Source organism: Bombina bombina, chromosome 4 (genome assembly GCF_027579735.1).
Source record: "Bombina bombina isolate aBomBom1 chromosome 4, aBomBom1.pri, whole genome shotgun sequence".
NCBI lineage: Eukaryota > Metazoa > Chordata > Amphibia > Anura > Bombinatoridae > Bombina > Bombina bombina.
The window spans coordinates 1,228,794,930-1,228,807,779 of record NC_069502.1 but is presented as its reverse complement, the minus strand read 5'-3'; the positions used below and the strand labels follow the sequence as shown (position 1 = coordinate 1,228,807,779).

General features: G+C 37.7%; 1 protein-coding gene across 1 annotated transcript; it reads right to left on the bottom strand.

Annotated features, from left to right (window-relative positions):
* Positions 1 to 573: 573 nt before the first annotated feature.
* LOC128655828 (uncharacterized) lies at positions 574 to 1,761 on the bottom strand. Its single transcript, XM_053709387.1, has 2 exons — positions 1,360 to 1,761; positions 574 to 1,065 (listed from the first exon to the last, which is right to left on the bottom strand). The coding sequence occupies exons 1-2, from the start codon at positions 1,759 to 1,761 to the stop codon at positions 574 to 576; spliced, it is 894 nt and encodes a 297-aa protein (XP_053565362.1).
* Between the last annotated feature and the right edge of the window lie 11,089 nt (positions 1,762 to 12,850).

Genomic DNA, 12,850 nt, shown 5'->3' with positions numbered 1-12,850 from the left:
ATTAAATGAGTCTGTATTTTTCTTACAGCCAGAGAAACAAACCAAAAAAAAACACAGATTTGTCAGAAATTTTTTTACATTTCAGACACCTCAAAATCTCACTCTGCGTGCCTTTTCCTTTGCAAATTTTGTCACCATTTCAGCCAGATCAAGTGCTGCTGCCTGTGTATGTTCAATAGATATAGTTGCCAAGCCAACTAGTCTCTTTTCCAACATTGTAGAACATATGTAACTTTTTATAAGTTTGAGCTTTGAGAAACTACGTTCACCACTTGCCACTGATACTGGAAGTGTGAGAAGAATCCTCAGAGCAACAGAAACATTGGGCACGTTATCCAGAAGTTTATTTTGTAGTATGAAGAGAAGTACTTCTTGTGGCGGCATAGGCTTTGGAAGTCTTTGAGCTATTGCTTCAAGTTCACAACGCAGATCTTCAGCATCAATATCTTTGTTTCCATTATGCATCAATGGCTTTTCCAAATTATTACAGTCCTTAAGTAAATCTTCTGTTGATTTTTTCTTTATACTGTATATGTCATATAGAAAGCCAAATAGTGAATTATACTTTTGTAGCTATTGGAATCTCTCTTCAATCGATTGTATTGCCATGTCTAAAACAGCATAGTAAAAACCTGTTTTGAATTTCTGCTTTGGATCTTGTGGTGCTTCTTCTCGGGCCTCATATTCAAACTGCCGTTTCTTTCTCCTGTTTCGAACTTGATCTTCTGTCTCAAAGTTTGGTACTATCTGTATCTCATTTGCAATCTCAGTAGCATCTGTCAAAACTTGTTGAAAACCTTTATCACACCTGCAGGTTATGAGATAATTCTTGGTCACTTGCAATTGTCTTGTAGCTGAATTTAAATCAGCTTCCTTATTTTGTAGTAGCTTGCTTGTAAGATTGACTTCAAAAAGGATGTTGTACCATGTAACAAGGGATACCACAAACTTGAATTTACTAACTGCATCAGCAAGGCCCTTGGCTTCAACTCGGGAAGTATTTCCAGATGGACCTGATAGGCTTGTATCCTCAAAAATCTCTATCAAAGCATCATATATATTACCAAGATGATATCTCAGTGGTTTCAAAGCATCAATCCGACTCTCCCATCTTGTTTCACTCAATGGCTTAACAGTTATGCCTAAGTCTGATATATGGCTAATTAGAACTTGCCAACGCTTAGTTGATGTAGAGAAATAATTATAAATCTGTTGAACTAACCCGAAGAAAGTAGTTGCTTCCAGACAACACCTAGCAGCATCATTGACTACCAAGTTTAAAGAGTGTGCATTGCAGGGCACAAAAAACGCACGTGGGTTTAAGTCCAGTATTCTCTTTTGTGCTCCATTTTGTTTGCCTTTCATGTTACTGCCATTGTCATACCCTTGACCACACAGATTTTCAATTGGCAATTGAATTAGCTTCAGCTGTTCAAGAAGAGTTTCTGCTATAAAGGCACCTGTAGTCTCCTGTAGTGGAATAAATCCTAAGAAATGTTCTCTTATAGTAATACTTTCAGACTCATTATCTGCTGGTTTGCTTACATCAACAAAACGTACACTCATTGTCATTTGCTCAATGTGAGAAACATTGGGTGTGCAGTCCAGAATAATTGAATAGTATTTAGCTGAGGTTGTACTTGTTATAATTTTCTTCTTTATAGCACTGGCTAGAAGCTGTATAAGCTCATTCTGGATATCTTTTCCCAGGTAGTGAACCAATGTTTCTTGATCTTTAACCCTACGCAAATGTTCATTCATGATATGATCAAAAAGGGCTAGATATTCGACAAACTTTAAAAAATTTCCATTGCCAGCACTATACAACTTGTCATTTGTACCACGGAATGATAAGTTTTGCATGGCAAGAACTCTTACCAAAGCAATCAAGCGTTGCAAGACTCATTGCCAATATTGTTCTTCTTGCCTAATTTTCAGCTGATTTAGAGCATCAATTGTTTTTTCTTTAGATAAGCGGAATTCAAGTTCACGCCAGGCTTGATAGTTTTCCAAATGGTCATTATTCCTCTCATGTGAAGAAATAATTGCTCCAATGTTCTTCCAGTCTTTTGAACCTGTTTCTTGTAGGGATGATGCAACATTTCTTTTACTGAACAATTTACAGCAAAAACAAAAACCCACATCTTTTGAGGTTGAATATATCAACCATTGGCGACACACTTCTTCACCATTTGCCAGTCTCCTCTTGTAGTGTACAGTAGAAAATCGTCTGTTTTTTGAGTCTTTGGGAAAATCATGTGATACAACCTCCTGTGGTCCATGTTGAATTATAAGCTGTCGTAGATCATCACTGCAGGAGTTGGGCCATTTAGCAGGGTCACTGTAATCCAAATCAGGCACAATATTGTTTTCTTTTGATGACTTTGCAGTGCTACTACTAGTGTCACTGTTATTGACATCTTTTTCTTCTTCATTATTTCTAGAAACATTTCCAAATTGTGAAACTTCAGTATGACTTGTAGTTGGAGCACAATATTCAGCTTCCCCAGTGGCAGGTTCCACTAGAGTACAGTCACATTCTTGTTCTTGATTAGCTTCCTGTGTATGAAGGTATCTAAATAAGGACCCCTCTTGCTTTGCTTGCTCCTTAGCTTGTTGTGCCTTTCGTTTGCGGTACTGGGCTCCAGAAGGTCTTTTTTTATCAGCCATAGGTAACTGAAGAAAATAAAAAACATCTGGTTCAGTAAAGATAGTTCAGCTCTATGGTCCATCTTCGAAAATATAAAACTACTTATATATGTATATTACAATCAGAGACATAAGTGACTATGCCACAATCTCCCCCAACTACACCCACATGGTCACCCCTATGTTTGCCTTTAAGCTGGGAAGTTGACCCCATTGTTTAAGGTTTTATTAATTAACAAATAACCGTACGTTGGTAAAAATTCACCTGAGAAACAAATGACCCCACACCTCAGGCCCAGCAATTGATCCTGGGCAAAATTAAAGAATTATTTTTTTTCATGACAACTTAGTAGTTACTGTTTAAAACTCAATTACAAGCTAGCAAGTCACCGTGTCAATATATATTTACATTTACAATTTACATTCAGCATCAAATTTGCTTTGTTCCATTAGTGTTCTTTGTTGAAATCTAAACCTAGATAAGCTCATGTGCTAATTTCTAAGGCCTTGAAGCCTCTAGCTCTGAAAAAACTATCAAATGCTTTCAGACAAGAGATGGCCTTCAAGTCTTCAAGTTGAAGGCCATCTCTTGTCTGACAGCATTTGACAGTTTTTTCAGAGCTAGAGGGTGTTATTTCATGTGTACCACATAGATAACATTGTGCTCATGCATGTGGAGTTACGTATGAGAGGGCACCGATTGACTAAAAAGCATGTCAGTTAAAAGAACTGAGATAAGGGGCAGTAGGCTTAGATACAAGGTAATCACAGAGGTTAAAATGTATATTAATATACAATAACTGTGTTAATTATGAACAATTGGGTAAGCGGTAATAAAGGGATTATCTATCTTTTTAAACAATAGCAATTCTGGAGTAGACTGTGTCCTTTTAACCATATACCAAACATGACAAGTATAATACTTGTTTAAGCAAAAAAAAGATTAAAAAAACAAACAATGTCATGATTCACAGAGATAGATAGAGCATGCAATAATAAACAACTTTCTAATTTACTACTATTATCTTTGTGAAGGCAAATGGCAGATTGTAAAGATGCCAGATTCTGCATCAGGGGGGTAGTTTTATAAGGGCAGCAGATCCTCTTCTTTTTATATAAAATATACTATAGAAAGAGGGTCGTCCCTGCCCTTATAACACTGTCACTACTACCCCTGCTGGCTGCAGATACTGGCATCTTCACAAATTCCCATCTGCCATTTGCCAGGATGATACTTTAAATATCCTCATGTGAGCACATCAGCCCTGTGCATTATTTAATTAAAGAAATTGCAACAGCAGATTGTGAAATCAAATAATACTATATTATATACTATACAGACAGTATACTATGAATGACCCTCAGTCACAGTATCACATGTAAAATAGCAATAGGTAGACAAGTATTACATTTATATTTATATAATTTGTTTTAATAAAATCAATCAAATATTCATCATTCATACAACATCATTCATACATTGTTTTTCTAAGGCGGGCCTCAGGCAGGCCTGTAACTAGTTTCAACAACAACCCAGCATAAGTTCTCAGCCACACACAGGGGCACCCTGAATATCAGAATAACATAATTTATGTAAGAACTTACCTGATAAATTCATTTCTTTCATATTAGCAAGAGTCCATGAGCTAGTGACGAATGGGATATACATTCCTACCAGGAGGGGCAAAGTTTCCCAAACCTTAAAATGCCTATAAATACACCCCTCACCACACCCACAATTCAGTTTAACGAATAGCCAAGAAGTGGGGTGATAAGAAAAAAGTGCGAAAGCATATAAAATAAGGAATTGGAATAATTGTGCTTTATACAAAAAAATCATAACCACCACAAAAAAGGGCGGGCCTCATGGACTCTTGCTAATATGAAAGAAATGAATTTATCAGGTAAGTTCTTACATAAATTATGTTTTCTTTCATGTAATTAGCAAGAGTCCATGAGCTAGTGACGTATGGGATAATGACTACCCAAGATGTGGATCTTTCCACACAAGAGTCACTAGAGAGGGAGGGATAAAATAAAGACAGCCAATTCCTGCTGAAAATAATTCACACCCAAAATAAAGTTTAATGAAAAACATAAGCAGAAGATTCAAACTGAAACCACTGCCTGAAGTACTTTTCTACCAAAAACTGCTTCAGAAGAAGAAAACACATCAAAATGGTAGAATTTAGAAAAAGTATGCAAAGAGAACCAAGTTGCTGCTTTGCAAATCTGATCAATCAAAGCTTCATTCCTAAACGCCCAGGAAGTAGAAACTGACCTAGTAGAATGAACTGTAATCCTTAGAGGCGGAGTTTTACCCGACTCGACATAAGCATGATGAAATAAAGATTTCAAACAAGATGCCAAAGAAATGGCAGAAGCTTTCTGGCCTTTTCTAGAACCGGAAAAGATGACAAATAATACAAAGCTCTAACAGCATCCAAAGAATGCAATGATTTCTCCTTAGAATTCATAGGATTAGGACATAATGAAGGAACCACAATTTCTCTACCAAGGTTGTTAGAATTCACAACCTTAGGAAAAAAATTCAAAAGAAGTTCGCAGCACCGCCCCATCCTGATGAAAAATCAGAAAAGGAGACTCACAAGAAAGAGCAGATAATTCAGAGACTCTTCTGGCAGAAGAGATGGCCAAAAGAAACAAAACTTTCCAAGAAAGTAATATAACGACCAAAGAATGCATGGGTTCAAAAGGAGGAGCTTGAAAAGCCCCCAGAACCAAATTCAAACTCCAAGGAGGAGAAATTGACTTAATGACAGGTTTTATACAAACCAAAGCTTGTACAAAACAATGAAATATCAGGAAGAATAGCAATCCTTCTGTGAAAAAAGAACAGAAAGAGCAGAGATTTGTCCTTTCAAGGAACTTGCGGACAAACCTTTATCTAAACCATCCTGAAGAAACTGAAAAATTCTCGGTATTCAAAAAGAATGCCAAGAAAAAATGATGAGAAAGACACTAAGAAATATAAGTCTTCCAGACTCTATAATATATCTCACTAGATACAGATTTACGAGCCTGTCACATAGTATTAATCACAGAGTCAGAGAAACCTTCTTTGACCAAGAATCAAGCGTTCAAACTCCATACCTTAAAATTTAAGGATTTGAGATCCTGATGGAAAAAAGGACCTTGCGACAGAAAGTCTGGTCTTAACGGAAGAGTCCACAGCTGGCAAGAGGCCATCCGGACAAGATCCGCATACCAAAACCTGTGAGGCCATGCTGGAGCTACCAGCAGAACAAACGAGCATTCCTTCAGAATCTTGGAGATTACTTTTGGAAGAAGAACTAGAGGCGGAAAGATATAGGCAGGATGATACTTCCAAGGAAGTGATAATGTATCCACTGCTTCCGCCCGAGGATCCCGGGATCTGGACAGATACCAGGGAAGTTTCTTGTTTAGATGAGAAGCCATCAGATCTATTTCTGGGAGTTCCCACATTTGAACAATCTGAAGAAATACCTCTGGGTGAAGAGACCATTCGCCCGGATGCAACGTTTGGCGACTGAGATAATCCGCTTCCCAATTGTCTATACCTGGGATATGAACCGCAGAGATTAGACAGGAGCTGGATTCCGCCCAAACCAAAATTCGAGATACTTCTTTCATAGCCAGAGGACTGTGAGTCCCTCCTTGATGATTGATGTATGCCACAGCTGTGACATTGTCTATCTGAAAACAAATGAACAACTCTCTCTTCAGAAGAGGCCAAAACTGAAGAGCTCTGAAAATTGCACGGAGTTCAAAAATATTGATCGGTAATCTCACCTCCTGAGATTCCCAAACCCCTTGTGCCGTCAGAGACCCCCACACAGCTCCCCAACCTGTAAGACTTGCATCTGTTGAGATTATAGTCCAGGTCGGAAGAACAAAGAAGCCCCCTGAACTAAACGATGGTGAACTGTCCACCATGTCAGAGAGTGTCGTATAATCGGTTTAAAGATATTAATTGAGATATCTTTGTGTAATCCCTGCACCACTGGTTCAGCATACAGAGCTGAAGAGGTCGCATGTGAAAACGAGCAAAGGAGATCGCATCCGATGCGGCAGTCCTAAGACCTAAAATTTCCATGCATAAGGCTACCAAAGGGAATGATTGAGACTGAAGGTTTTGACAAGCTGATATCAATGTTAAACTTCTCTTATCTGACAAGGACAGAGTCATAGACACTGAATCTATCTGGAAACCTAAAAAGTTTACCCTTGTCTGAGGAAACAATGAACTGATTGGTAAATTGATCCTCCAACCATGATCTTGAAGAAACAACACAAGTCGATTCGTATGAGATTCTGCGAAAATGTGAAGACTGAGCAAGTACCAAGATATCGTCCAAAAAAGGAAATACCAAAACCCTGTTCTCTGATTACAGACAGAAGGGCACCGAGAACCTTTGAAAAAAATTCTTGGAGCTGACGCTAGGCCAAACGGTAGAGCCACAAAACTGGTAATGCTTGTCTAAAAAGAGAATCTCAGAAACTAAAAGTGATCTGGATGAATCGGAATATGCAGATATGCATCCTGTAAATCTATTGTAGACATATAATGCCCTTGCTAAACAAAAGACAGGATAGTCCTACAGTTACCATCTTGAATGTTGGTATCCTTACATAACGATTCAATATAGATAGATCCGGAACTGGTCTGAAGGAATTGACCTTCTTTGATACAATGAAGAGATAGAATAAAACCCCAGCCCCTGTTCCAGAACTGGAACTGGCATAATTACTCCAGCCAACTCTAGATCTGAAACACATTTCAGAAATGCTGAGCCTTTGCTGTGTTTACTGGGACACGGGAAAGAAAAAAATCTCTTTGCAGGAGGCCTTAACTTGAAGCCAATTCTGTACCTTAAAAGAAAACGTAAACTGCCCCATACCAGCTGAGCTGGAATGAGGGCCGCACCTTCATGGGTATTTAGGAGCTGGCTATAGGTTTCTATAAGGCTTGGATATATTCCAAACTGGAAATGGTTTCCAAACTGATACCGCTCCTGAGGATGAAGGATCAGGCTTTTGTTCCTTGTTGTGAGGAAAGGAACAAAAATGATTATTAGACCTAAATTTACCTTAGATCTTTTATCCTTTGGTAAAAAAGTTCCCTTCCCTCCAGTAACAGTTGAGATAATAGAATCCAACTGAAAATCGAATAATTTATTACCCTGGAAAGAAAGGGAAAGCAAAGTTGACTTAGAAGACATATCAGCATTCCAAGTTTTAAGCCATAAAGCTTTTCTAGCTAAAATAGCTAGAGACATATACCTGACATCAACTCTAATGATATCAAAGATGGTATCACAAATAAAATTATTAGCACGTTATAGAATAATAATAATGCTATAAAATTATGATCTGTTACTTGTTGCGCTAAAGCTTCTAACCAAAAAGTTGAAGCTGCAGCAACATCCGCTAAAAATATAGCAGGTCTAAGAAGATTACCTGAACATAAGTAAGCTTTTCTTAGAAAGGATTCAATCTTCCTATCTAAAGGATCCTTAAATGAAGTACTATCTGCCATAGGAATAGTAGTACGTTTAGCAGGAGTAGAGACAGCCCCATTAACCTTAGAGATTTTGTCCCAAAATTCTAATCTGTCAGATGGCACAGGATATAATTGCTTAAACGTTTAGAAGGAGTAAATGAATTACCCAAATTATTCCATTCCCTGGAAATTACTTCAGAAATAGCATCAGGGAGAGAAAACACTTCTGGAATAACTACAGGAGATTTAAAAACCTTATTTAAACGTTTAGATTTAGTATCAAGAGGACCAGAATCCTCTATTTCTAATGCAATTAATACTTCTTTAAGTAAAGAACGAATAAATTCCATCTTGAACAAATACAAAGATTTATCAGCATCAACCTCTGAGACAGAAACCTCTGAACCAGAAGAACCATTATCAGTATCAGAATGATGATGTTCATTTAAAAATTCATCTGAAAAGTTTTAAAAGACTTTTATGTATACTAGAAGGAGAAATAACAGACATAGCCTTCTTAATGGATTTAAAAAATAAAATCTCTTATGTTATCAGGAACACTCTGAAAATTAGATGTTGACGGAACAGCAACAGGTAATGTAACAGTACTAAAGGAAATTTTATCTGCATTAATAAGTTTGTCATGACATGCAATACAAACAACAGCTGGAGAAACAGATACCAAAAGTTTATAGCAGATACACTTAGCTTGGTAGCTCCAGCACTGGGCAGCGATTTTCCTGAAGTATCTTCTGACTCAGTTGCAACGTGGAACATCTTGCAATATGTAAAAGAAAAAACAACATATAAAGCAAAATTGATCAAATTCCTTAAATGACAGTTTCAGGAATGGGAAAAAAATGCCAGTGAACAAGCTTCTAGCAACCAGAAGCAATAAATAATGAGACTTAAATAATGTGGAGACAAAAATGACGCCCATATTTTTTAGCGCCAAAAAAGACGCCCACATTATTTGGCGCCTAAATGCTTTTGGCGCCAAAAATGACGCCACATCCGGAACGCCGACACTTTTGACGCAAAAAAAACGTCAAAAAATTACGCAACTTCCGGCGACACGTATGACGCCGGAATCAGAAAAAAATGTTTGCGCCAAAAAAGTCCGTGCCAAGAATGACGCAATAAAATGAAGCATTTTCTGCCCCCGCGAGCCTAACAGCCCACAGGGAAAAAGTCTAATTTTTTAAGGTAAGAAAAAAAGATTGAAACAAATGCATTTATCCCAAATATGAAACTGACTGTCTGAAAATAAGGAATGTTGAACATCCTGAGTCAAGGCAAATAAATGTTTGAATACATATATTTAGAACTTTATAAAAAAGTGCCTAACCATAGCTTAGAGTGTCACAGAAAATAAGCTTACTTACTTACCCCAGGACACTCATCTACATGTTGTAGAAAGCCAAACCAGTACTGAAACGAAAATCAGCAGAGGTAATGGTATATATATAAGAGTATATTGTCGATCTGAAAAGGGAGGTAAGAGATGAATCTCTACGACCGATAACAGAGAACCTATGAAATAGACCCCGTAGAAGGAGATCATTGCATTCAAATAGGCAATACTCTCCTCACATCCCTCTGACATTCACTGCACGCTGAGAGGAAAACCGGGCTCCAACCTGCTGCGGAGCGCATATCAACGTAGAATCTAGCACAAACTTACTTCACCACCTCCATAGGAGGCAAAGTTTGTAAAAACTGAATTGTGGGTGTGGTGAGGGGTGTATTTATAGGCATTTTAAGGTTTGGGAAACTTTGCCCCTCCTGGTAGGAATGTATATCCCATACGTCACTAGCTCATGGACTCTTGCTAATTACATGAAAGAAATATAATGTCTGTGTACTGACATGTACTGTTGTGGGTGATCTGATGCGCCTGTTTTATTTCTGATAGTTAATGGAATTAGTGTTCTAACTTGGAACACAAATTCCATTAACTATCAGAAATGGAACTTCCAAGTACTAGTAACTAATTACACAATAAGTGGCAATGCATAGTTAGAAAGCTTTATATCATGAAACCACCACCTCATGATCCACTACAAGTGTAAGATTTTGGATGAAATGAAACTTAGACAGTAAGTTTTTCTCAAACACAGTGACTAGCCCTAGCCGCACCCACGTGGCTACATGAGTTTTGTAACCAGACGGGAAAATTATAAAATACAAATTTCCTTCCACGGCACTGTCCACAATCCAAACTAAGTCTAAGAGTAGTAGTAGACTATATAATATAAATACTAGTTTGCAAATTGCAGGCAGCATCATGGATTAATAAAAATAACACAATCAATCAATTGTGTTATTTTTATTAATCCATCTGCTGCCTGCAAATTTGCAAGATAATCAGTTTTCAATTAACAAACTAGTACCACCGGCAGCCCTCAACCATTAAAATGACTGAGGTAGATATATTATAGACAGACTAGACAGTGAGAGAGTCAGTGACTATACTGTGTCTTCTTAGTACTAGTCACAATCAACAACATACACATAACACTGTACACATGATGATCATGTGCCAAGCCATCATTGACCTCAGACCTCCATATTATATTTAAAAAATAAAAAAAGCAGAAATGTATGAAATAATTTCTCATGAGTCTCCTGGCTGAGTCTCTGAGCTCTCACCTCTGTTTGGTGGTCTGGTCGTCGTCCTCGACCTCGTCCTCCTCCATCCTGCCTGCGCTGGGCCTGGGTCCACTGTCCACATGACACTGTCTGTCCACACACACCCGGTCCATCGACCAGTGCTGATCTGATCGGCTCTGTCTGACTGTCTGGGCTGGCTAGCTGAGCTCTGCACATGACACTGCAAGTCTGCACGCAGCACACTGTGTCTGCCAGTGCTAGGGCCAGCCAGTGGCTCCTACCCTCAGGCTCTACCGGTAACATGGTCCCGTCCACTCCACGGACTACTACTGCTAGCCCCCTAGCTACTGCTGCCTACAGGGTCTAGTAGTAGATCTAGTCTACTGACAGTGACACTGTCACTCTCTCTCCTCAACCTGTGACTGTCTCTTCCGGCTGCTGCTGCCGCGTGTGTGAGGCTCAGGCTAGCACAGCACAATGAGCGGGAGTGGCAAAGCGGGCGGGGTGGTCACGTGATGGATGGTGACGTTGAGGGTGCTGACGTCGGTGTCGCCTAGCGCGGGCTAGCATAGTAACACAGGCTAGCAGCGTAATAATAATAATATACCGGTCCTGTCCACGAGGTCGAGAAGTCAAGTACTGACTGTGAAGACTGTCTCTACTCTGAGTCTGAGACTCTGACTTAATAAATAAAAAAAAATATGAAAATACATAACACTGTCACAGCAAAATTTTTGCCCATAAAAGTAAAAAATGTTTTGCCCATAAAAGTAGTTGGCTGGCTCTACTGCCTGCGCCCTAGCTGGCAGTGCGCCCTAGGCGACTGCCCAGCTTGCCTAGTGGAAGCGCCGGCCCTGGATAGCAGATACCCAAGATGTGGATCTCCACGCAAGAGTCACTAGAGAGGGAGGGATAAAATAAAAACAACCATCACGCTGAAAAAAATTAATCCACAACCAAAAATATAAGTTTATTCTCATAAATGAAAAGAAAAACCTAAAACATAAGCATATATATACTGGGGTATCAAAAAACTACAGTTAGGAATAAGAGGAGGGAATATGAACATTACTTTAAAAAAAGAAGCAGAATGTATATTCAATTTTAAAACCCTCCATCCATACGGTTTAAATTCGGAACTGGACCTAAATATGTTAATATAGAAATTCCATAGAATACAAATTTAATGAGACCAAAAATGATTAACATCACCCTCATAATATACAACTATATAGAAATCTCTTAAATAATCTAAAATAGAATAAATTGTGAAAAAGGTTAAAATTATTGAAGTTTCTCCCAAACATACCTATAATCTGGATTAAAATTATCCCTGGTATAATCTATTTCTTCTGAAGAATTTAAAAACAGGAAAATTTTATAAAATTCTAATAAAAATTAAAATTTCAATAACAATGTGGTATAAACATACATAAAAAAATGAATAACTGGGAAATGAAGGTTAAATATCTTCATGAGTCTAAAACCTCTTAATCCTACAGAAACGTATTACTTGAAGTAATCTAAAGAACAAATAATTTTAGAGTGTATTATATGCATACACAGGACATCTAACTAAGTAGAAAACAATTAAACACAGAGGGAAAATGACAATTGTGTTCAAATTTCAAATACAAACACAGATGTATACATCTAGATACACATAGAAAAATTACCAACCCACAAACTCACATAAACTCAAGTAGAAGTCCAATCACAAATATACATGTAAATATTTAGATCCCTATAGACACATAACTAACTCACTATTTCACATAATATGTAGAACTCACACCGTTAAAGGTTTTTAAACACAGAAGGAAAATTATAATAAAAACTGAATGAATGTATCATTTAAGTCACATGGCATATTGCAAATACATATTAGAAACATATAGAATATCAAATAATGTAAAGAATTCATATCGCTACACACATTTAAAGGCTATAATTATTATTTTTTTCACAAAATAAATAGATGAAACTTTGGACTCTAATTAACATGCCTAAAACAGGATAACACCCAAATTAATAGAACTTTAGAAAGGTTATGTTTTATATATATCTAAGTTGTAATAGTAA

Excerpts from the sequence above, each read along its gene's own strand:
- LOC128655828 (XM_053709387.1), bottom strand. The coding sequence starts at position 1,761 with ATGAATGAACATTTGCGTAGGGTTAAAGATCAAGAAACATTGGTTCAC. Across the intron at positions 1,066-1,359 it reads ACAATGGCAGTAACATGAAA|GGTAATATATATGATGCTTT; the intron begins GGCAAACAAAAT and ends AGATATCATCTT.